This window comes from Nuphar pumila, chromosome 2 (genome assembly GCF_984573655.1).
Source record: "Nuphar pumila chromosome 2, dmNupPumi1.hap1.1, whole genome shotgun sequence".
In the NCBI taxonomy this organism is placed as follows: Eukaryota; Viridiplantae; Streptophyta; class Magnoliopsida; order Nymphaeales; family Nymphaeaceae; genus Nuphar; species Nuphar pumila.
Genome location: NC_143250.1, coordinates 66,586,846 through 66,611,238, shown reverse-complemented (window position 1 = coordinate 66,611,238; position 24,393 = coordinate 66,586,846). Strand labels below are relative to the sequence as shown.

At 36.3% G+C, this 24,393-nt stretch overlaps 1 protein-coding gene across 2 annotated transcripts in view; it reads right to left on the bottom strand.

The window, feature by feature from the left end:
* The window catches only part of LOC149845636 (uncharacterized), a 37,467-nt gene extending 18,763 nt beyond the window's left edge, over positions 1-18,704 (bottom strand). Inside the window, exons 1-7 of one of the 2 annotated variants that reach the window (XM_089995881.1) lie at positions 18,289-18,704; positions 17,283-17,480; positions 17,008-17,130; positions 16,636-16,673; positions 16,380-16,548; positions 5,325-8,291; positions 5,102-5,246 (exon numbers count right to left, since the gene is read on the bottom strand). In XM_089995881.1, the coding sequence (XP_089852007.1) occupies positions 5,102-5,246; positions 5,325-8,291; positions 16,380-16,548; positions 16,636-16,673; positions 17,008-17,130; positions 17,283-17,480; positions 18,289-18,372 (3,724 nt within the window). In that variant the 5' untranslated portion in view covers positions 18,373-18,704. Of the gene's footprint in view, positions 1-5,101; positions 8,292-16,379; positions 16,549-16,635; positions 16,674-17,007; positions 17,131-17,282; positions 17,481-18,288 lie in introns of both variants that reach the window. The other variant, XM_089995882.1, reaches the window with a different exon arrangement.
* Positions 18,705-24,393: the final 5,689 nt, after the last annotated feature.

Genomic DNA, 24,393 nt, shown 5'->3' with positions numbered 1-24,393 from the left:
GTCATATTTATGACCGTTGGAAGGGCTCCAACGTCCCTCTAGGAGCCCTTCCAAGGCCTCCTCTTTTGTCTATAAATAAAGGGGTTTCTCCCCATTGTAAAGTATGCTTCTTTGAAGCCTTTTGAGTGGAATATATATTTTTCCTCTTCTTTTGGGTGCCTTACCACTTTAAGTGGTTGTGTTGTTCTTTTGCCCATTAGTGGCTATTTGTGTATGTGCGTGCTCTCTTGTTTTGCTCTTGGAGACTTCATCCGGCACTTCATTACATGGTATCAGATCATTGGTTGATAAAGCTTCATCGGATCTTCTTTTGACAAGTAATATCCTTCTCTTTCGTGCATTTATATTCCTCTTCTACAAATGGCCAACAAGGATGCAAAAATCGACCTCTCATTCAAATTGGATGGGACCAATTATCGCATGTGGGCGGCCTCCATGGAAAACAATCTCAAAGGTAAAAAACTTTGGGGTTATGTATGTGGAACCATTCCGGAACCACAATTGAAGTTGACTAAGTTTGAAGGTAATGAGGAAAAAGCTTTGAACGAAGAGGAAAAAGAGAAGGCTATTCTTGATTACTCTTCTAAATTAGAAGATTGGGAAAGTGAGCATGCTAAAATTTTAGCATGGTTCATGAACAATGTTGAATTAAAGATTTGTGCAAATCTCGCCAAATTCAAGAAGGCTAATGAAGCTTGGTTCTTTATGAAAGGCATGTACACTCAAAGAGACCTTGCTAGGCATTTCTTCCTACAAGAAAAGGTAAGAGCTACTAAACAAGGTGATATGAGTATTAGGGACTACTATAGTGCCCTATCTTCTTTATGGGATGAACTTGTCCTTCTCGAACCCCAATGGGAAGGTAGTGCTATTGCTATGAGGCAAGAGCAAATGGAAAAAGAAAGATTTTTCCAATTTATTCATGGGCTTCGCCCCGAATTTGAGCAACTTAGAGGATCCCTTCTCCATAGGGCCTCTACTCCTCTAAGTGATATTTTGGCCGACTTATGTCAAGAAGAGACTCGTTTGGCATTAAAACGAGATGTTGATGAAGTTCATGCCGTATCTAGACCCGGCAACAATGTAAGGCCATACAAACCACCTCATTTCTTCAAAAATAATGGTGGTGGAGGAAGGAAAATCATTTGCCATAATTGTAATGAACCGGGCCATATTCGTCCGGATTGCCCAAGATTTAAAAAGAAGGTGGCCTCCGTTGGTGAAGCTCCTCCAAATGAAGACTCAAAGAAAGATGGTGACATAAAAGAGTCTCTTGCTCATCTTACCGAAACTCTTCAACAATTCATGAAGATGAGCTCCTCTCAGTTTTCTTCTACACCATCCACTTCCGGCGCCGCTATCTCCTCCTTCCCAGGTATGACCTCTTGGATTCTTGATTCGGGTGCCTCCTTTCATATGACTCCGAATGCATCACTCTTATCAAAAACAAGTCTCAACAAATTTAAATCTTTTGTCTCCACTGCCGATGGAACATCCTTGGATGTTGAAGGCATTGGGAATCTTGAGAAAACTTATAATGAAAACAAAGAATTTTTTGTTCCCAAAATTCGAATTATTCCAAAACTCAATTTAAATCTATTTTCCGTTTCCCAAATTACCGATTTTGAATGTAATGTCACTTTTTCACCTACCCATTGCTATGTGCAGGATCTCCGGTCCGGGAAGCGGATTGGGCAAGGCCATAGAAGAGGGGATCTTTATTATATGGATTTTTTGTCATTGCTAACCAAATCATTTTGTAATCATGTTCAATCCAAAGATATTGAGACTTGGCATAAAAGACTTGGACATCCTAGTGTTTCTAAATTGTATCTCTTTCCTTTTTTGGAAAAATTTTGTAATACAAATACATTCACATGCAATGATTGTATCCTTGGAAAAATTCATTCGCTTCCGTATTCTCATAGTAATTTTGTGTCAAAAAGACCTTTTGAGCTTGTGCATTCCGATGTATGGGGACCGGCACCCGTTCTGTCCAAGGGAGGCTACTCTTACTATGTTAGTTTTGTTGATGACTTTACTAGATATACATGGGTATACATTATTAAAAATAAATCCGATGTCTTTAATAATTTTAAAGAATTTCATATTCTTATTCAAAACCAATTTCAAAACAATATAGCTATATTTAGATCCGACTCTGGAGGAGAATACATGTCTAAAGATTTTCAAAATTATTTCAAAACAAATGGAATTTTACATCAACGATCTTGTCCTAAAACCCCACAACAAAATGGTCTTGCGGAAAGAAAACATAGACATTTAATTGAAACTACAAGAACACTTCTTGTTTCTAAAAATGTTCCTAAAAACTTTTGGGCCGAAGCTCTTCTTACCGCAACATATTTAATCAATCGTATGCCCTCTGCTTCTTTAAAAAATGTATCACCTTTTGAAAAATTATTCAAAATTACTCCAGATTTTAATAGATTAAGGATATTTGGATGTAAATGTTTTGTGTTTGTTCAAGGACAAGATAAACTATCACCTAAAGCTATTGAATGTGCATTCATTGGATATGGTGAAAATCAAAAAGGTTATAGATGCTATGACACTCGAAATAATAAACTCTATATATCAAGAAATGTAAATTTTCTTGAAGAACAAAATGGATTTGATGTTTACACATCTAGAGAAAACCTTGACTATTCCTTCCTATTTGATCTTGCTCCTAGAATTGAAACACCAGATGCAAGTACTTGCGATAATACTTGTGATGGCATCTCCCATCATAATGATATACTTCAGCATGGTAATGATTCTCAAGTTGAGAATCTTAATGAAATGAATGTATATACCCGGCGGTCAGGAATTGAACATCAACCTGCTCTTGAAAGATATTCTCAAGATCTCTCATTAGAAGAACCTATTAATGCACCTAGGAGATCTTCTCGTAATAGTAGACCTCCACAAAAATTTGTATCTTATGAATCTTTCTCACCTAATTATAGGGCTTGTCTCATGTTAATTCATTCATATCATGAGCCTACTTCCTTTAAAGAAGCTAAAGATCATCCACATTGGATTGAAGCAATGAAAGTTGAATTAGAGGCTCTTAACAAAGCTCAAACTTGGAGTATTATTCCCCAACCATTAGGAAAAAAGGCAATTGGGTGTAGATGGGTATATAAAGTTAAAACTAAGTGTGATGGATCTCTTGAGAGATACAAAGCTCGTTTGGTTGCAAAAGGCTATGCCCAAGAATATGAAATTGATTATGAGGAAACCTTTGCTCCCGTAGCTAGGATGACTAGTGTGAGAACTTTAATTGCCTTAGCCTCCATTAAACAATGGCCTATATATCAACTTGACGTTAAAAACGCTTTTTTAAATGGAAATTTATATGAAGAAGTGCTTATGGATCCTCCGCCAGGTCTTGATATTGGTAAAGGAAATATTCTAAAGTTAAATAAAGTTCTCTATGGTCTTAAACAAGCACCTAAAGCTTGGTATGATCTTTTTAGCAAAGTAGTTCTTGATAATGGTTTCTCCTCATGTTATACTGATACTGCTTTGTTTGTTAAAAATTCTAATGATCACATTACAATTCTGTTATTATATGTTGATGACATGATTATCACAGGTAATGATAAGAGAGGTATTAACCTTATTAAGAATATTCTCAAAGAAAATTTTGATATGTCTGATCTTGGTTATCTAAGATATTTTTTAGGTATTGAAGTTGCATACTCTCCCAAAGGGTATGTCCTCTCTCAGATGAAGCTTGCCTCCGACATTATTGACAGATCTGGACTGACTGATGACAAGAAGGTGGAGACGCCAGAAATAATCAATGCCAAGATGAGAGCTAGTGATGGCACTCCTTTAGCTGATCCCACACCTTATCGTCAATTAATTGGGTCGCTCACATACTTATCCATCACTAGGCCCGATATTTCTCATGCAGTTCATAGTGCAAGTCAATTTCAGACTGCTCCCTCCACCATTCACATGGCTGCTGTCATGAGAATTATCAGATATCTGAAAGGCACCATAACAAAAGGATTATTCTTACCCTCTTCTTCACCTCTTACTTTACTTGCTTATACTGACTCTGATTGGGGTGGTAACCCCGATGATCGTATTTCTACCACAGGGTATTGTGTGTTTCTTGGAGAGTCACTTATCTCTTGGAGGTGTAAGAAGCAACAGAAAGTTTCACTCTCTTCTACTGAAGCAGAGTATCGTGCGATGGCCACTACCACCACGAAGATCGTATGGTTAAGAAGTTTGCTTAAAGATATGGGGGTCTCATTCTCAACTCCCTCAAAGCTGTGCTGCGACAACAAGAGCTCTATCTACATTGCCAGCAATCACACCTTTCATGAAAGAACAAAGCACATTGAGATGGATTGCCATTATGTTCGTGATGAGTTCCTACGAGGCACCATTCAATTGCCTTATGTTCCAACCGAGTACCAGTTGGCGGACTTCTTCACCAAAGCTTTGCCATCGCCTCGTTTCTTCTTTCTCCTTAGCAAACTCTCGGTGATCTCACCGTGTGTTTGAGGGGGGGTGTTAAAATATGTTGTACATATATATATTTATATATATAGATCACGACACATACACACATATATATTAATTATATATATGTCTATGTGTCTATCTACATATATAAATATATATATATTTATATCTTTTGTAAATAGACCCATATAGGGGTAAAACAGTCTTTTTACTTCTTATCGCATATTGTATTTTTTCTCCTTTTCTTTTATTTCCTTTTTTTCTTTCTTTTTTATTTTTCTTTATTCTTTTCCTTTTCCACCTTGGAATGGGCCCCACCTAGGGGGACGTTGGAGCATCCAACGGTCATATTTATGACCGTTGGAAGGGCTCCAACGTCCCTCTAGGAGCCCTTCCAAGGTCTCCTCTTTTGTCTATAAATAAAGGGGTTTCTCCCCATTGTAAAGTATGCTTCTTTGAAGCCTTTTGAGTGGAATATATATTTTTCCTCTTCTTTTGGGTGCCTTACCACTTTAAGTGGTTGTGTTGTTCTTTTGCCCATTAGTGGCTATTTGTGTATGTGCGTGCTCTCTTGTTTTGCTCTTGGAGACTTCATCCGGCACTTCATTACATGCCTTCTGTAGCTGGTCACTCAAACCATCTATTTCCTCCATTAGTTTTTGCCTCTCATATTCCAAAGTCCTTACCTTTAACTCCAGTTCATTTGCCATCTTTTTTGAATTGGCATCACCAGATTTTATATCCTCTAGCACTTTCTGCATATGTTCAAGGTCAGTTTTCAGGCTTTGCTCATTTTGCTTAGAAGCAGCAAGTAAACCCATCAACTCTTGTACCTTATTCTCGGACTGCTGTCTGGTGATACACAGCTCAGTTTCACATTGTTTAACCTTATCATATACTTCTTGCAGAACACATTCAAGCCTTTTTCTCTCAGATTGCGAGCGTGATATTTCAAGCACTGCATTTGAAGCTGCTACCTCCCTCTGATCATCAGTCATGGACAATTGTTCTTTAAGGCATTCTACCTCACCTTGAAGGCTCTGAATTTCAACATTCATAACTAAACTCATCTGGTTAAGTAGATTCTCCGATTCATAGAGTTTCTCCTCAAGCTCCTTACACTGTATGGTCAGAGCCTCAGCTTCAAGAGAAAATGATTTCTCTCTCACAGAGACATCATTTTGAATGGAGTCAAGTTTCCTCTCTAAGTGTTCAACATTCTCCAGGAAAATAGAAAACTTATCTTGCATTGCACGAAATTTTCCCTCTAGGACTTCACAATTGTCATGCAGGTCAAGTCTTTGTCTCCTAAGCTCTACATTCATTTTCTGAAGGGAATCACGTTCATTTTCAAGAAATTCAACTTTATCTTGCAATCTGGACTGAGCCCGTCTTGAAAATTCAGCTTCTTCTTGAGCCTCAGAAAATCTTGTTTGTGCCTCTATTAGTTTTAACTCTAGCTGCACCTTTTCTTTTTCAATGTCAGTTTCAAATCTTTCTCGCTCATTTTGAAGGTTTAAGACATGAGATCTATAATTTTCAAGTGCCAATCTACTAGTTTCTCTCTCTTCTGTTAAGTACCTTAATTGAGCTTCCAAGCCTGATATGCGCTCTGATAACTGTATATTTTCCCCTTCCAGTTCAGATAATTGGGCTTCTACTTCTTCTTTTACATTTTCTAGCTCCACCGACTTATTTTCAAGGGACCTCCTGGCAGAAATATGAGAATCCATACTGCTAGCAAGCATCCTCAAATCCCGACGTGTATCATCCAAGCATTTAGAAGCAAGACCACTTTCCCTGAGCACATCTTTTAAACTCTCATCCAAGCAATTTTTTTCCTTTTGTAACTTTTCAAGATGGGATGTTAGATCCCCCTTTTCAAGCCTCAGAGCCTCCATCTCTTCATTTTTCAAGGACAGTCCAGTCTCCAAGTCGAGTTTTCTGCACCTGTTTGCAGCCTGCTCTTTATTTAGATCCTCAATTTCGGATTGCAGTCCCGTTTTCACACATTCAAGTTGTTTAATCGGATTAGTAAGATCATTGATCCTTGCACTGTGATCTTCCAGCAATTGGCGCATCTCTGAGACATTTGTATCTCGCTCCTTTATCCCTGAATCAATTTTTGAAAACTGAAATCTGCAGTCAAGAATCTTTGCCTCCAAACTTTTGTTTAATTCATGGAAATGGTTGAATAAATCCTCAGTCTCCTCTACCAAACGGGCATCATCCAGAATATAACTATGGAATAGATCGATCCCGTTGTCAGCTTCTAAATTGTTTACAATATGATACCATGGACTATTTACAAGCTGAGAAGATATTTTTAGTTGCTTCTTAATCTCAGACATTATCTTTAGAAATTCTTCCTCCAAACTATGTTGGTCAACTTTTTCAGGATTTGTGACTGCATTAACAAGCCTCCCCTCTCCAATAATTTCTGTCCCTGGGTTATGAGTCTCATTAGAATTGCCAGTTGGCAGCTCATGTACAGGTTTTACCATTGCCTTGTTTGCTTCCTTCATCTTTAATATAAGCTCCAAGTTTTCATCAGTGAGTTCACTACAGTCTCTTTCTAGTTCTTGGACTTTAGTTTTTAATGCCTCAATTTCTTCTAATAGTTCAGAATTATTGCGGGTTGATTGTACCAAATTCTGCACAGAATGATTGTTAAGCAAGTCTGTGACTTGCGCCTCCAGTTTGATAATCTGTTCTTCCTTTGCAGATAATTTATGTTTCCATTCTGCTTTGACATTTAGCACAGCTTGGTCCTTAAGATCCCTTTCATGCTCCATCTCCTTGTTCTTGTCATCAATGTCTTTCTGCAGTGACAGAACAACTGATTGCATTTCTTTTTGTGATTCTAGGAGTTCCTGCAACTGGATAACTAGGTCATCATTTTCCCTATCCTTTATCTTGTATTGCAATTTTACAGCTGCTTCTTCATTATCTCCTAAATCCTTCTCCTGTTTCCCTTCATGTGGTGCATGCAATTTGTCTCCATCCTCAACTTCCTGCTCTTCATTCTGCAATATTAGAGGTCCTCTATTATGTGTTGAAATCCTGTCTATCTCCTGCCTCTGCTTCTCAATGGTCTCTTCAAGTTCCTGTATAGCAGAAATAAGGTCCAAATTTGATTCCTGAGTTTTTGTTAGCTGTAAAGCCAAGTTGGCATTGCACTCTTTTTGAAATTCAATTTCTTCTTTCAGTTCCGTCAATTTGTTCTGTATGTCTTCATCATTAATCATTGAATTGTCTCTAAAAGAAGGCTTTTCTTTAGATGTCTGCAACATCTTCAAGTTGTGTAACTCCAGCTTCAAACTGTCACGTTCAGTACATGCTTCAGAAACTTCAAGTCCAAGATTTTTGTTAAGTTCTGTTTGGTCAGAAAGATCCTTCCTGAGACTGACAACTTCACGCTTTAACTTTTCGGCAGTCCTTTCCCACATCGTAGCTTCTGATCGGAGTTCCTTAATTGTCAATTCTGCAGCTTCCAGAAAGCCTTTAGGGTCAGTAGTCCTTGTGTAGGATGATGAAAGTGCCTGTGGAGAACTCTGATCTATTACATCCAAATTCTCAATGTTACCCACTGATCCCATTTCACTTGAATTGAAGGATGAACTTGACTTGTACCGGCTTTCAACAAAACCAGCTCTGAATGTGTTATTTTTAGAGTCTTCTAAATCTTGCCATGTTGTCATGTCACTGCTGAAAGTGTCTCTAGATGGCGTACCTGTAACTGAGCTTTCTCTTGATAAAGAACTATTTTGTGATGGCACTGCCAAAGAACTCATATCCTGCTGCAAATGGAAAGAGAACATAGTCAGAGGGGAAGGGAATATCAAATGGTACACATGCATGTATATCTAGATGGATGAACCCCCTTATGTAGTTAACACAATCCCATCTAAACACAGATTTTGTTATAAGAAAATAACTTTATGAGAGAAAAAAACTTTTTTGACACAAAAATCATCATCATATTAGACAGGCACTACAATTTGCATTTGACTTTTTTTCCCCTGCTCATGTGGCTCCATACATGTTATAGTATCATCATAAGTGGATATCAATTTCCTATTCATCTTTGTATTGGACACAGAATCGCACCTAAAAATGAATTAATTAATCTTTTAAGTCTCCTAAATAAGCTAGCGGAACTTGGATTTAGACCAATCCATCTGCCTGACCTCCTATAATTACCACTTCTACATGCCTTGTTATCGATTAATCATTGTGACTCTGATGATTCCTATTGGAACCAATACCAATGTCATTTTATAGTATAATCAGAAACCCATACTGCACCATGAAAGATCATGATTTTCTATGATTAATCTAGAATGATGCAGCCTATACAAAGAAGTGAGGTCCGAAACTTGAAAGTTCACTATTGATTAAGCTTCAGAGAACTGTCACATGGATGTGGATGCAGGAGTGAGACACAATACAGATAAATTTGGTACGGTATGATAGCTCTAAAAAATTAGGACACAGGGACACAGTTGTACACACACAAATGTATGCATGTGTGTGGGTGTGTATATAAAACATCAATTGTAAATCACTATAATTAGGAACATCAAATAATGAAACTAAGTTGAAATTGAAATACAATTTAATTGGTGACAAATTTTAAAAGAAAAGAACTCAAATGAATATAAAATAAGTAAACAAGTTCATAAAAGAAAATAGATAAAGTTAATGACACAATATTTGTTAGAAAGTGACTTTGAATACTTTAGGTTCGATAATGAACTCATACACATGCACATTAAGTGCGAATATACCCATTCAAGGGAACAACACAAGCACATCATGTGCTAATACATAAACCCATAAAAGGGGTAAATATGACATAAAGTCATAAGTTGAATATTATTGAAGAAATAAGAAGAAGAGGGTAAAAAACCCTATACAATGGAGCATAAGCTCCTCAAGGAGTGAAGGAATTACAAAAGGAAAGCCCCTATTTATAATACAAGCAAGGAGCCACTTAAGGGGCTCCCAAAGGAGTCGTTGGGAGCCCCCAACGATCACATTTATGACCGTTGGGGGCTCCCCAACGACTCTTTGGGGAGCCTCCCTAGGTGGCGCAAACCACTAAAAAAGAGAAAAATAAAAACGAAAAATAAAAGTAAAAATTATAAACATATTCCAAATGGAATATGCGTAAAACTGTGAAATGACTAAACTACCCCTATGCCTATAAATAAAAAAAATATATTTTATATATATAATTAGGATAATACATATGTATATATACCATATATGAATATGTATTATCTTTTATATATATAAAAAATATATAAGATTACATAAGTTGAATGATACATTTTAACACCCCCCCTCAAACTTTGCGTGGGGGAACGAAAAGATTGAAGAAAGCAGGAGGAAGACTCTCAAGGCTTCAAGAGCCTTCCGTACGAATGCCATTGCAAATGTCTTCCTCCAACGTCTTTAACGATGAGCACCTTCCATGATCTATCCAAGGTACTTCTTTTCCTTTTATCTTTAAGATCCTGTGGAACAACAACAAAGAAACAAGTAAAACATATCTTTGCACTTTACTCAATTGGAGCATTTCTAACAAGCTTAATTGAAACCATATCGGATGACACATCCGCAAAACAATGGTGCAAAAATATAACTTATGCATAGAAATTTGAAGCACATGATAGGATAATTATTTTAGCATGAAAAGTAAATTTAGAAAACCAAAGTTTCAAAATCATACATCATGTTAAAGAGTGAGCGGAAACAAATTATGCGGAAATGAATTGCAAGAATGCATTATGCATTTATAAGGTCCATCATTGAACAATCACAACCCCATAATGGGAAATAACAAAATGATCCACTAAAAAACATCACAATGAGCCTATGAAGAGGCATAAGCTACATATGCTTTAATGAAAGAGGGCCTTAAAAGGCCATAATGAGCATATGCATATACTATCATGAAATGAATTAATACTTAAATAAAATCATTAATGAACATGCTTTAAACATGTAATGAAGTGTCAAACAAGAGAAACGAAGTCTCCAAGCATACTTTAGACAAAATAAACACAAGAGTTCCCAAGGTTTTAAATCCATTTACGAGGCAAAACGAAGAGTGTTATTTGAGTAGAGAATCTTACCCATTTAGGAAAATCTCACTCAATTGACAAAAAACACATTTTGCATACAAAAGTGGCCAAAAAACCATAAGCACTTAATATATAGATTAAATGCCAAAAAATCAACTTGATTTTAAAATATGCATATCAAAAATATGATTCACTTGAATATCTTAAAACACAAGTCATGAATGAAATTTTGCAAATTTCATCAATAGTTCATCCATTACAAACAACTACCTCATTAGTCCTCCAAAACCCATAAATCAAGTGTATAAGCTACTAGATCAAGAATATAAATATAATGTCATTAAAGGCCAAAGACACACACAAAGGTGTGCAAAAGAACCTCTTGTCTACATATAATAATACTTGAAATGAGTGCATCTACGACAAGAACAAGAGAATACACGCCAACATGGACCCAAAGCATCTCTTGTCTACGTAAAAAAATACACTCAAAACCAAGTATGTTCAGCTACTAGAACAAGAGTAACAAGCCAACCATGGGCTAAAACACAATACATCTCTTGTCTACATAAGATGACACTTGAAATGAGTGAAATAAGCCAACCATGGGCATACATCTCAGCGACTAGAACAAGGACACAAACGCCAACATGGACTAAAATCACACACTATGGTGTGAATCAACGTGCCTTGTCTACATATAATAACACTTAAGACAAGTGTGTTCAGCTACTAGACCAAGAGAGCAAAAGCCAACAAAGGGCTACCAACACACGAAGGTGTAATAAAATTCTTGTCTATATATGATGACACTTAGATAAGGGGCATAAAAGGAGAAGGCTTTTAAGGCAATAAAACTTGTAATGATAAACATATAAATAAAACCTTGAAACAATATTCTTAAAAAAGAATACCCATAACAATATCATTTTGGAATAAACTATATAAAAGTATCTTCAACAAGATACAACAACCGATAGAACAATATTCTTGAAAATAAATGTGTGAAACATACGCACACCAAAAACATATGGAACACTTGTGCACAAAAGCACGAAATCACAAATGTGCAAATGCACTCATAATTTTCATAAACAATGAAAGGTTGGTCAATAATCCCTAAAACCTTGATTTTAATATACCTTAAAACATTTTAAGGTTTCAAACATCATATATCCATCACATTTATATATAAATAAGAGCATCCATAAGATCAATGGCCAACATCAAACTAGTGACACACTCATATACCAAATCATTCTAGAGTCCCAAGGTGCCCATAACTCACCTCAACCACCATCTATAATATGGTAAGTGGACAATCTAAAATGACATAACAACGAGTGACACACTCATAATTAGAGATCGTATACCAAATCATTCTAGAGTCCCAAGGTGCCCATAACTCACCTCAACCACCATCTATAATATGGCAAGTGGACAATCTAGAATGATATAACACGAGGTGCCCATAACTCACCTCAACAAACATCTCTAATAAAACAATAATAAGGCTAAACAAGTGATGCATTAAATAACATGTGATGGACAAATATAAATGCCACAAAAAGGCAATAAACACTTTAGAAATCATTTTTCAAAGAAAAGAGGACCGATTAAAAATTGAATCAAAGGTCCAATATAATCAATCACAATAATATGCTTTATAACAACAATTTTGCATAAATCCGAATTATGCTTAATCTTCAAAAGAAGTCATTTATACAAAAAAGACTTATTATGCAACTAACACAATTTATGAAATATTTAAGCAGCATCATGCGTAAGAACCGATTTGGAAAAAGTCAAAAACAAGCCTCAACTATGATAGATATAAAGTGCAATTAAATGCACACCAAATGATAATAGATACACTTTTATGCAATGCAAGATTTTTAAATGACAATAATCTTGAATGAGCAAATAACAAACTTAGGCCAATATAGGCATTCATAAAGATGGTGAAGTTCGAAAATCTTATGAAATCCACTATTGTAACTTAAAAAATGATGCTCACAACCAATCTTCTCACAACAACCATGAAATCTTCATAAAAGAGTATATACTCACAAGAAGATTATAAGGACCGAAAGGCTCCTTAAAGAGAGCTCAAAAAACACACAAAATTCCCAAAGAAGTGGGAAACTCCACTAAAGTGGGAGAAATCCCAACAAAGAGGAATAATAGATTTATTAAAAAACCTTATGATAAAGTAAGAATGTACTATGGCATAAATCTATAAAATTAAACATTTATCAAGGAAAAATTCAAAACTCTTAAATTTTATCAAAAAACATGACTTAATAGATTATTACCAACTCCTAATGCAATAAGTACGCAACAAACATTAGTGAAGACCATAAATTTTATAATGAGACAAGCTCTTTAAATCAAATTGAAAAATCTTTTAAGAGTATAAAGATGCAAAGAAAATCACCATATTCCATAATACTATTTTAAAACTTAATTCAACCGAAAAAAAACCTTCTTAATTAAATGTTGCTCATATAAAAAAGGACACATTAGGAAAGTGAATCAAAACTTATTAAGGAATTTTTCATATATGTCAAGCATTTTTTAAAAAAACTACACCTCACAAACATTTTAATCTTAACATACCTTTCTTTAAAGACTTACCATTCATATAAAAGGTATTCTTATAAACAAAGTTAGGTTTAAAATATAAATTCAAAGCTCCAATGGTCATAAATTTTTACCGACTTATTAAAGCAAGTTTTGAGCAATCATATATCTAATTTTTCGCCAAAAAAGTTATCATTTAAAAAAAATTCAAAGAAAAACATACGAAAAAGTATGTATACGAAAAAGATTCAATAGAGTATCAAGTAACTCAATTTTTTATAAAAAGACATAATGACAAAGAGTACACATAAAAAAAACATATTAAATTCTTCATACAATACTTAAAGAAATAGAATGCATACTGAATAACTTTAAGAAAGAAAAGAGAGAGAAATGAATACTTCACCATTTTTCTTTAAAAATTTCTTGAATATCACGCTTCCCGATGCACCAAAGAGCAACTCGATCTCAACCGAGCTCTGATACCATGTTAGAAAGTGACTTTGAATACTTTAGGTTCGATAATGAACCCATACACATGCACATTAAGTGCGAATATACCCATTCAAGGGAACAACACAAGCACATCATGTGCTAATACATAAACCCATAAAAGGGGTAAATATGACATAAAGTCATAAGTTGAATATTATTGAAGAAATAAGAAGAAGAGGGTAAAAAACCCTATACAATGGAGCATAAGCTCCTCCAAGGAGTAAAGGAATTACAAGGGGAAAGCCCCTATTTATAATACAAGCAAGGAGCCACTTAGGGGGCTCCCAAAGGAGTCGTTGGGAGCCCCCAACGGTCACATTTGTGACCGTTGGGGGCTCCCCAACGACTCTTTGGGGAGCCTCCCTAGGTGGCGCAAACTACTAAAAAAGAGAAAAATAAAAACGAAAAATAAAAGTAAAAATTACAAACATATTCCAAATGGAATATGCGTAAAACTGTGAAATGACTAAACTACCCCTATGCCTATAAATAGAAAAAAATATATTTTATATATATAATTAGGATAATACATATGCATATATACCATATATGAATATGTATTATCCTTTATATATATAAAATATATATAAGATTACATAAGTTGAATGATACATTTTAACAATATTGACTATGTGTGAAACTGGTTTGACTACGTCCAAATGTGTCATGTTGTGTCCATGAAGTGCCCTAATGTCATGTAATGCTGACATGGGATTATGCACGCTAAGTGAAGTGTCCATGTGACATAGTCAGGGAAGACTTTTCAGTTTTCATACTATAGAAAGAGGATAAAATTCATCTGCTATAGTTTTGAAGCAATGAGGATGTTTGTAGCATAGAGAGATCAACCATTCAACAATTATGAACTAGTCAGGATACTGTCGTTGACATTTGGTAGATCCAGACCTTATTGTAATTGGGGATCAGCCAACATATTACAATCTCAGAATATACAAATTATTAGGTACCAAACCAATATGCTGAAAACCCTAGTGCGATGAAGGTTTGTAAAGCTATGGTGTCAAACCTTCATGATGGTAATAGATGACAATGCTCCATGGAGCGTCGTATGCAACACAGTTTGGGACTGTTCCTGTTCTTTTTCTACCATCAACTCCACATAGCCTAAAAAAACTCTATATATCCTTTTCCACTTCCATGACAACTCTCACTCTAGTTGAGGTAGCTGTTTCCCAATGCTGCCTCGTTGACCTGGCACATGGACGATGGTGCTGATACTAGAGCACCAAGCAGTGGACATTGCATAGGATGCCTTTCCCCATTGGGTAGATAAGGAATAAACGATGGAGGTGATTAGTGAAAAGGATTATGCAGGGAAGATAAACAACATGGGGTTGAAGATAATAGCAAAAAGTACTCAAAACTGAAAAAGAACTGTAACAAACATCTTCACCTAGAGCAGAAGCTTCTTTTTTGCGGCTAAGCAGAAAACATCAAGGAGACTTTGGAGTTTGGAGTTTCCCTACCATGTAAAAAAGGGTAACAATATGAACTTTGCTAAAATTATCTTTGATGAACTGAACATATACAAGTTATTGTAAGTTATTAGTTTGAAGAGAAGGCTTAACACAAAAAGTGCATTCTTTATCTTCTACCAACTAGCTAATGAATGACTAGGTCACAAAGTTATATCTAGTCTGGCCTTTAAAATCTTGGATACAAAGTGTATTAGAAAAGGTGACTGCTGTTAAGGTGCTTACCCATATGTGTCATTTCTATGATCCACAATCAAACTGCATCACAATTCATCCTTCAGATACTTATAAAGTTAATGGCCAGGACAGGAGATGTGGTTGTTGCCTTTGGCGTTCAACCTCCTACTAAAATGGCATCTAACACCATCCTTAACAACTCATATGGATGTTTATCAACTCATTTAACAATATGACATTAGGCATGAAAATGTTTCTTGCTTAAAGGCCAAAGAAGAGGAAAGACTACCTACTGCTATGCTAACATTCCAACTGCCAGATACTGCCTCAGTTTCTCATCGATTTGAGAATCCTAGCTGGTTTACTGCTGGCTCGTTGGTTTTTAGTGTTACACAAGTTTACTACTGATTGGTTTCAATAAGATGTACAAACCCCAACTTTTCTCGTAATTTTGATGCTCAGGTTATATGGTTTTAGGTATTCCTTGACAATATGGGCTTCTATTCCCTTTCTCTCTTTTTCATTTGAGAGGAATGCAAAATGAAACCTATACTAAATGAACTCTATAGTTTTTTCCATTGACTTAAAACAATGTGTATGTGTAATGTTTTGCCTTTTGTTAAAATAACTCCAAGATTTACTGTTTAACAGTTCAAACAATCATTCGCTGAAATATTTGTTTTGCTTGACTTTCGCTTATATGCCAGATCACAAAGGGAAGACAGCCGGTCTTATGTTGAGATATACTGCTGAAACTGCATAGAGAATTCAAGCAATAACAGACTGATGGTAGAATAGGGGGATCATGTCTCGGATTAACACAATTAGGTACAAGGCAGGCAAGAGACGAGGAACTATGACTATACAAGTAGTCTACCTAAAATTGGAAAAATAATATATTCAACAGAACCCATATGAATAGCAGAAAAAAATTATCACGCATTATTTCAGACATAGAAGATCACAGTTGGACAAGTCAAATAAAAAGTTAAGGCTAACATCTTGACTTGAGCTACAATAAATATCTTATTGTTATGGAACAAACCCTTCTTCCTGAGTTAACAAGTAGACTAGTGCCACCCAGATTCTTGTTAGAGGAAGTTCCAGTGCCTCCGGCAAGAATATTGTCAGGTTGAGCATATTCAAGTCTATCATCATGGTCAACATTGAGACTATCAGCCTCTGAAGATTGTCGACTCCTATGTTTTCTGCCCCTGAAAAATATTAAAAAAGTGCACTTGATGAAACTTCATACTAGAATAATTTCTGCAAAGTAGCTCGACCCAGAAATGATGAGTAACCTTGATCTCATTTTTGGAGTAAGGCATTGAATGTTCACCTGTAAAAAACAAATTAACATTCATTTCATAGAAAAAATAGACATTATAATGATCATCAGGGGCAAATGAATGATGTAGATCATGGTTATACATCATCAGCAGACAAACGTGCATTGCAGGAAGTAGATAGACAAACTTGAAACTACAGCAGTTAATTGGCCTCATATAGGGCATATGATCAAAGAAATGAATTATAGCATATGAACTCTTGGTCAATGGTCTGCCATGTTGTTTGTATGGGTCTGGTGTTCTTTTTTTTGGTTAAGACTTGGGAGCTAGAGTTAAAAGGAAAGCTAGCCATATCAAAAAAAGCTTAAATCCGTATATACTCACTTGTAGAACTGTCCCATGACTGCATTTATCCAGCGGCAATGAGATTGGATGAGGATCTTTTGAACTGATATGTTCTGTCAAGTTAATAACAGCCTCTCCAAGAATACTCGACCTAACTGATCCCTGCATATATTATAGGAGTCCATTAAATGAAATTGGATGATGAATTGTTGAACAAAAAAGAACATGAAGAAAGTGGCCAAATCTATTGTAGATATGAAGCAGTAAAAATAATGTGCTCAATCATATATTTTGGTAGCATACAGGCATCTGACCATGGAAACAACAAGTTTAAAAAGCCGTTCTTCGATATCTTTCAATGTGTCATCTTGGGAAACCCATATTGACTCAGAGAAAGTCTCCATCCATTGACAAGTTCCATCTCGTACCGATGATTTGTTGGACTTGACAATTGTTTTCCCTGTTTCAACTGAAGTAATTAACACAATGAGCTTATCCCATCCTCTAGGAACCTGTTACAAATTACAACTAAACCAAATTCAGTAGCAGAAGAAAACTTTAACCAATAACATTCTAGAGAAACAAATCCAAGAAACAAGCTTTTTATACTATGCTCTAAGGTGCACTGACATATGGACTTTCAGCTGTACAAAGAACAGACAATGTCATGTTAAATAATACACAATATGTGTTCTCTTAAGGCAAGAAAACAGAGAATGTGAACACATTTAAAAGCATCGATTGGACAATACTATCGAGTAATGCGCATGCCAATTTGGAAGTGAAAATTCTTATCGAGCAGTTTGACACAAAAAAAGCAAGTAATCAGCACTAGACTGGCGCTCAGAAATAACAAATACGGTAATAGGTTGCAACAAGAAAATTTTCTCATATGCGACAAATAAAATAATTGAAAGCATCCGATTGAATTATGCTAATCATTTTAGGAGTCAACATAAGATTGCAGTGAGAATAGATCAACACATTTCAAGGATTACACTATCAAATGCATCTTATTTCACAGCATGCTTGATGGCAGTTTCCTATTCTACTCATCCTGCGTTTTTTCTTCTGGGTTTTGCGACTAATTATGCTTCTTTGGCACACAAAAATTTCATTGTATTATCGCTATAGCATATCATATCTAAAAAAAACACTTCGTCTTAGTAACAAAACCAACAATAGAAAGGGGAAAACGAAACACCCACAACCCAAAAATGACCACCAACCCACTTCATCTCAAGAACCCAACTGAAGACCAAATCTGGGGAGTAAAATAAATACCAACAAAAAAACTAATGCTTACAAAAAAATCCTGACCTGATTTAATTGGATTTGTGAGAATTTGAACTCGATTCTCTCTCCCGACTTCTCCGACTTGTATCTCTGAAATCTGCCGAACATTTTCCCCTCCACTTCCCTTCCCAAGCCTCCTCCCCCTTCCCTCACGCCAGGATGAAGACGACCACGTTACTGTTTCCGCTACAACTCCCCAAAAGCATCAAGAATTCAGTAACTTGAGGAGGGAATCCAGCAAAAGGCAGCAAAATCCTATTCTGGGTGGTTGGTTGGTCGCCTTTTGGATGTTTCACTCATGTGGGGTGCGTCATAATTTAAAAAATTATGCGGCCAAAGGGAGGCATCATTGGTGCGTTGTGATATGGCCCGTAAGAAGCCATTCTGTTGTGGCTGTTTCTCTTTTCTTGCTCTCAAAAGTCCAAACCACTACACGGATAAATAAAAAAATAAATCTCTTTTCTGTGAATGGTTTTGTACCTTTTAAGGATTATTTAAGTCGAATATGAAAAAAAATGTAAGGGAATATTATAAATTTTGCAGATTTATTTGGTGGGTATCGTTATATCATCAGCACGAGCAAGAAAGAAAACAAGGGAAGGGTTTAATTACCCTTGTACACCGTGGATCACGGGGTTCTTGATTGCTTACCGCCGAATACTTCACTGAATGGTTACCATTTTCTTTAACAAAAGAAGTGAAAAGAAACACTAAAATAGCGATCGGGTGATCAAGTTGAAAATGTAAAAATCAAGCCCTTGTTGTCATACCTGCCACGTTTACAAAAAAATAAGGGGTCCTTTGGAATTAAGAAAAATATGGTGCAGTTTTTTTTATGCAGATTAGCTGTCCTGTTGATAAAACCCTTGAGGGCACGTACATCAACTAAAAAAATGACAAGAACTTCATTTTTAACAAATGTTGGATGCGGTGGACATGCCAAATGCCATCCATGAAAGTGTGTTATTTTTGTTTCAACCCTATGTTACCAAAAGAACTAGGACATGGAACAAATTTAAGAAAACAAAATTGAAACATTTTTTTGGTAGTTGGATTCAGTTTGAAATCTATATTTGTAGTTAAAATCTATAATTTTTTGATAAACTTTCATAATTAGATCTAATAAGACACCGATTAAAGCATTTATATAAAAAAATATTGATTCTTGTTTTTTTTAAATTATCCAAATTTTAAACATTTTTAGTTTTTAGATCCTTGAAGTTAAAATCCATAATAAACATGCTAAAACACATTCAAAATTAAGTAATCAAACCCATTATTCATAACTGTCCAAGTTATCAGCACATCTTCATCAAACAATAGACATTTGAAACACATTCAAAACAAACAAACATTGAACTTATAATTATTAAGGAACCAACAAAACCTGTGTTTTGTTTCATTTTTTGTACATTTCGTCCAATCCTGAACAAACCATCAAACATGCCCTAAGGTCTCCCTCTGTCAAAAGAACTTGTGACGACCTTCAACTTCATGACATTCATAAGTCGGTGGGAAATCATCTTTCAAGCATAACCAGCTTATTGCTAATTAAAACCAAAATCAAGGCCTTTAAATAAAAAAAAAAGTTTTCCTTTTTTTTTCTGAGTAGACGAGATGAATCAGATTTTGGAAAAATGTGATTTTGGTGGCGGCAGATGTCAGCAGGGAGGTTGATCAATTTGGTTTTCTACGTTTAAGACACAAGAAATTAATTAAAAAAGTAACTTCATGAGGCTGTCCTGTGAGTTGTGACCCAATAAGGATGACTGGGGACTGTAAGGGTCGGGTTTACTGGGACTCTACCCGGACCAAACCCTATGGGGTCCGGGTACGGTGACAAATAACAAGACCCAATTAAGACCTGGGTCTGGATCCTAAGGTCCGATTAATACATGGACCCGGGTATAGTTTGTGAAATTTTAGGCTAGACCCAGGCCTGACTCGAGTTTTGATTAAGACCTACAAATTTTCAATGTAAAAATGATAAAAAAAACATTATTTTACTGGGTATGATTCAAGTCTGGTTCATGTAGTTCTTATCGGGTTCGATTATGGTTTCTCTTATAATAGACCCAATTAAACCCAGGTCTGGACCCAATACCATACCCAAAAAATTTGGTCCAAGTCTAGTTCTACCCGAGTCCAAACCCGACCAGTGTCAAGTTCAATCTTTATTTGAATTGTCTCTATCAGATTATTTATTTAGTTAGGGCCCATTCTTTAGTTGCTAAGCTTAATATTGGCTGGTCCACAAGGCTTTGTTAGGATTGAAAGCATATAGAATCAAAGTCTAATTACTTGCAAGTCCAGTTGCCCTTTCCCTTCTTTTTTTTTTTTCTGACTTTCCACCGTAGTGACAAAAGTTAAAAACGGCAAAATCTCGGCAAAAAAAAAACTCGAGAGATTTTGAAAGTTTTCATAAATCTCACATTTTTTTGGCAAAATCTCGGGAATAAAAAATAAATTCAAATAATGTTTTTACAAAAAAACATAAACAAAACACATTTAAAAATTAAAATCTCAAGGGTTTTCACTATAAATATCTTTTAAAAAATATAAATATCGCGATATTTCTCACAGTTTAAAAATCTGGCAAGAAATTACCTTTTTAAACTTTCAGGCAATTTCTCGCGATATATCTGCAAGATTTTTATAAATCTCGCAATATTTGTCAAAGAGCTTCCCACCCAAGTGTCAAAGAAGAGAGAGAAAGTGTGGTACTTTTGGGTTCATCTATATTGAACATAGCTATTGGACTATGGAATATATGCTTTGCAGGAATCGCTTCTCCTCTAGGTTTCTCTTTTATCATTGACAATTAAACCAAGGGAATATTTGCACTATTATACTAAAGAATAGCTTCCAACTTTTTATGTTGTATTATTCAAGCTAATTTAGCAAGTTGGCGTATAATTTAAGGGTGTTAACGTTATACAGTTAGAGGTGTCAATGGGTCGGATCTGGTTTTGACTCAGGTGAGTCCAAACCTAGATCTGTCTTTGAGGTGCTTATACTCAGATCCAATAAGGATTACATGAACCAGACTCAGTAAAAATAATATTTTTTATCTTTTTTTATTAAAAAGTCACAGGTCTTAATAGAAACTCAGGTCAAACCCGGATCTAGTATATATATAAAATTTCACAAACCTCGGCTTCATACATTAATGGGACCATTTGAGTCTGACGCAGTATCTAACAGGACCTCCTTTCTTTATCACCAAACCCTGACCCTATAATCTTTTGCAGTTAACGTGGGAGATCAAGTTGATCTATTTCTACTAATAACTACAATAACACCCTTTATTTTTAATTTTTTGATCTATTCTCTGTTTGATAGTGTGTGAAAGAAAAAGGCCGCTTTCTAACAAGGTGCAAACTTGTGCGTCTGACTTGTAGCGGCAACAAAGGCACTCAGCGAACAAAGCAGCATGGAGGGAAAAAATGTAGCGGAGAGGTGGCTTATTGCAGCAAGCACTTATTCAGTAAGAATCCATGCATAAGGCTTTTTGGTCTTGGCAAGCAAATGGGTCAGGGCCCTATGCGCGCCATCAAACACACTCTTAGTCTAGCAAGACAAACCGGACTCTGTGATAGATTGTGCTAAGGTCCATCTTCCATGTTGCACCATGTTTTTTTTAAATGGTGAAGCATCTATTTTTCAGGATCATGAGCTTTTTTTATATATTTACATAGAGAAACCACCCTCAGGATCAGAGACCTAGTTGTGCTGGTTTTGCCTGATATACTCATGATCACTGTTCTGACAATGTAAAACTCCGTGGGCTTACCACCTTTTTACAGATTTCCTGGTGTAAAGCCATGGGAGTGATGCCCACTACATACCTCCCCGAAAGCAGATCAGGTCATGCTGAACATGAGTGTTTTTGCTCGTGCCGACATCGTGGGCATCCGATTTGCATTTTAAAATGCTAAAAAGTGAACAAAATCACGTGGCATTCATCCAAAATGCAAACAGACGACCACAATGTGAGCACGAGAAAAAATGCTCATGTTCAGCATGACCTGATCTGCTTCCGGTCTCCCCTTAGCGTGCCCTCCCTAGGATTCCTCGAAAAGCCTGGAACAATCACCTCTACCCAAGTGAGCCATCCTTGGTCTACCAACAATATACTAAAAACAGCCAATGGGTGGCGCAGCGCTGGTTTGGTAGGAGCAGCTAATGTAAGTCACCTTGTGTTTCGGAGGTTGCAAGTTCAAATCTCAATGGTATCTTTGTATAATTGGTAGGGGTCTGTAACCCCAGCTTGCCTTTAAAAAAATCAATATACTAAAAACAAAGGCCAATCAGGAGATCCAGTACTGACAGACAAGTTCACTAATTCCAAAGTTTCAGCAGAAACACCAAAAGCCGAGCTCATCAATTCCAACTTGTAGTGCTTAATGACTGGAAATAGGACAACTTGAAATCAGGAACTTGATCACCCTAAATGTGTTTCCAAAGCATACCCTGAGTTTGATAGTTATTTTATGCTTAGGCTTAGACCAAACTTAAGTATGGCTGCAAACGGATCAGATATGGCCGGAATGTTTTATCCTATTCTAATGTATCATTTCTGGATATGTATCTTTTAAGTAAAATCCTAATGTACATTCGGATTACTTTCAGATTCGGGTCGGATTCAGATAAGCATTTTAAATTGGTCGAGGGTGCCCGAATCTAGATCCGGTGCAATCACATGGCACAAAATTTGTGCATTAAGCACCTGATTGCCGTCCATGGGTCCCAGGCCTGTCTTTGAGATGAAGGGTGATCAGGTGCATAATGCACAAATATTGTGCAATCATGTTCCACCTGATTTTTTCACAAGGTTGCCCATAGCATCTTTACTTAGAAGGGTACAAGTGGCTTGATCCAAGAAGTAGGTCCCTAAGTTTATATATAATGGTAGGCTAATTCACATGCAAAGATCGACTTAAAAGGTAGACCTCAAGCAGCAGATGCTCAGGGTATGTATCAGATTGGAGAGGAGAAACTGGCATGTTCCTGCATGAGTTATAGAAAAAGAAAAACACCACTTTTACGTTGTCAGGACAACGATCGTAAGTACAGCAGGCAAAGTCAGTGCGGCTAGGTCTATGATCTTGGAGGAGGTTTCTCCGTGTAAATATAAAGAAAAAACTAGAATGGTGTTAAGTGAGTCAGGTTGGATCAACTGCACAAGTCTTGCTTGACTTTCACTTTGAACAGCTTAAACCCAATTACCCTTCAAAAAAACTAGGAGAGCATTCTATCCATTTTTACAATATTAGGTATTTCTTTATTTCTTTATAAGAACTTTTTCCTAATACACTTTGAAAAAATAAGGGGGATAGTTTTTTTTCTAAGTCAATAAAGCAGGCTTGTTTTTTAGGTTCTGCATCACCACTATGTTTTATTTGTAAAAACAAAACAAAACACAAATAAAAAAAAAGTAGGGTTTAATGGTATCAAGATTTAGTGTAGTGCTCCAATATGATCTCCACAAATACAGAATTTCAAACGTCATGATCTAAACGATTGAAGCACCTAGAACATGTTGTCCTGCATGTCTAGTGAAACACCTTTTAGGTATGTAGCGTCAGGGGCACCTGGGACTGGGAGAAAAAAAATATTTGAAAAAATGAAGAGAGAGAATCGAACACTTGAGACAAAAACTCAACTACTTCTGGACACCTCTGAGTCCGGCCAGCAGTGTCCAGACACAAAGCAGGTTATATGTCCCCCCCCCCCCCCCTCCCGAAGACGGTCGTTAGCCACAATGCATGCTCGGGGGTCCCAATGAGCGCCACATATATAAGCTCATGGGGCTCGTATCTCTGTGTGTGTCTGCATCACTTAGCAACATAATCTGGTGCAATTGCAAACACATAAGTACCCTCTCCCGCCATTCTTGCCATGAAACGACGGTTCTGGAATATAACAAAAATGTCCTCCATTCAAAAAAAGAGAAACGATGGTTCAAGATCCTTCATCTAGAAAAGTGAAACACCGGTTCGAGAATGATGTTAACTCTTTATAGTTCAAACGTTTGCACCATCTACTGTAACAGGAGCTCCCTTTGACGACACAAACTTTGTCGTCATCTTCTGCCACTAGAGTAGCAGTTATACCGTCTTCTGTTGC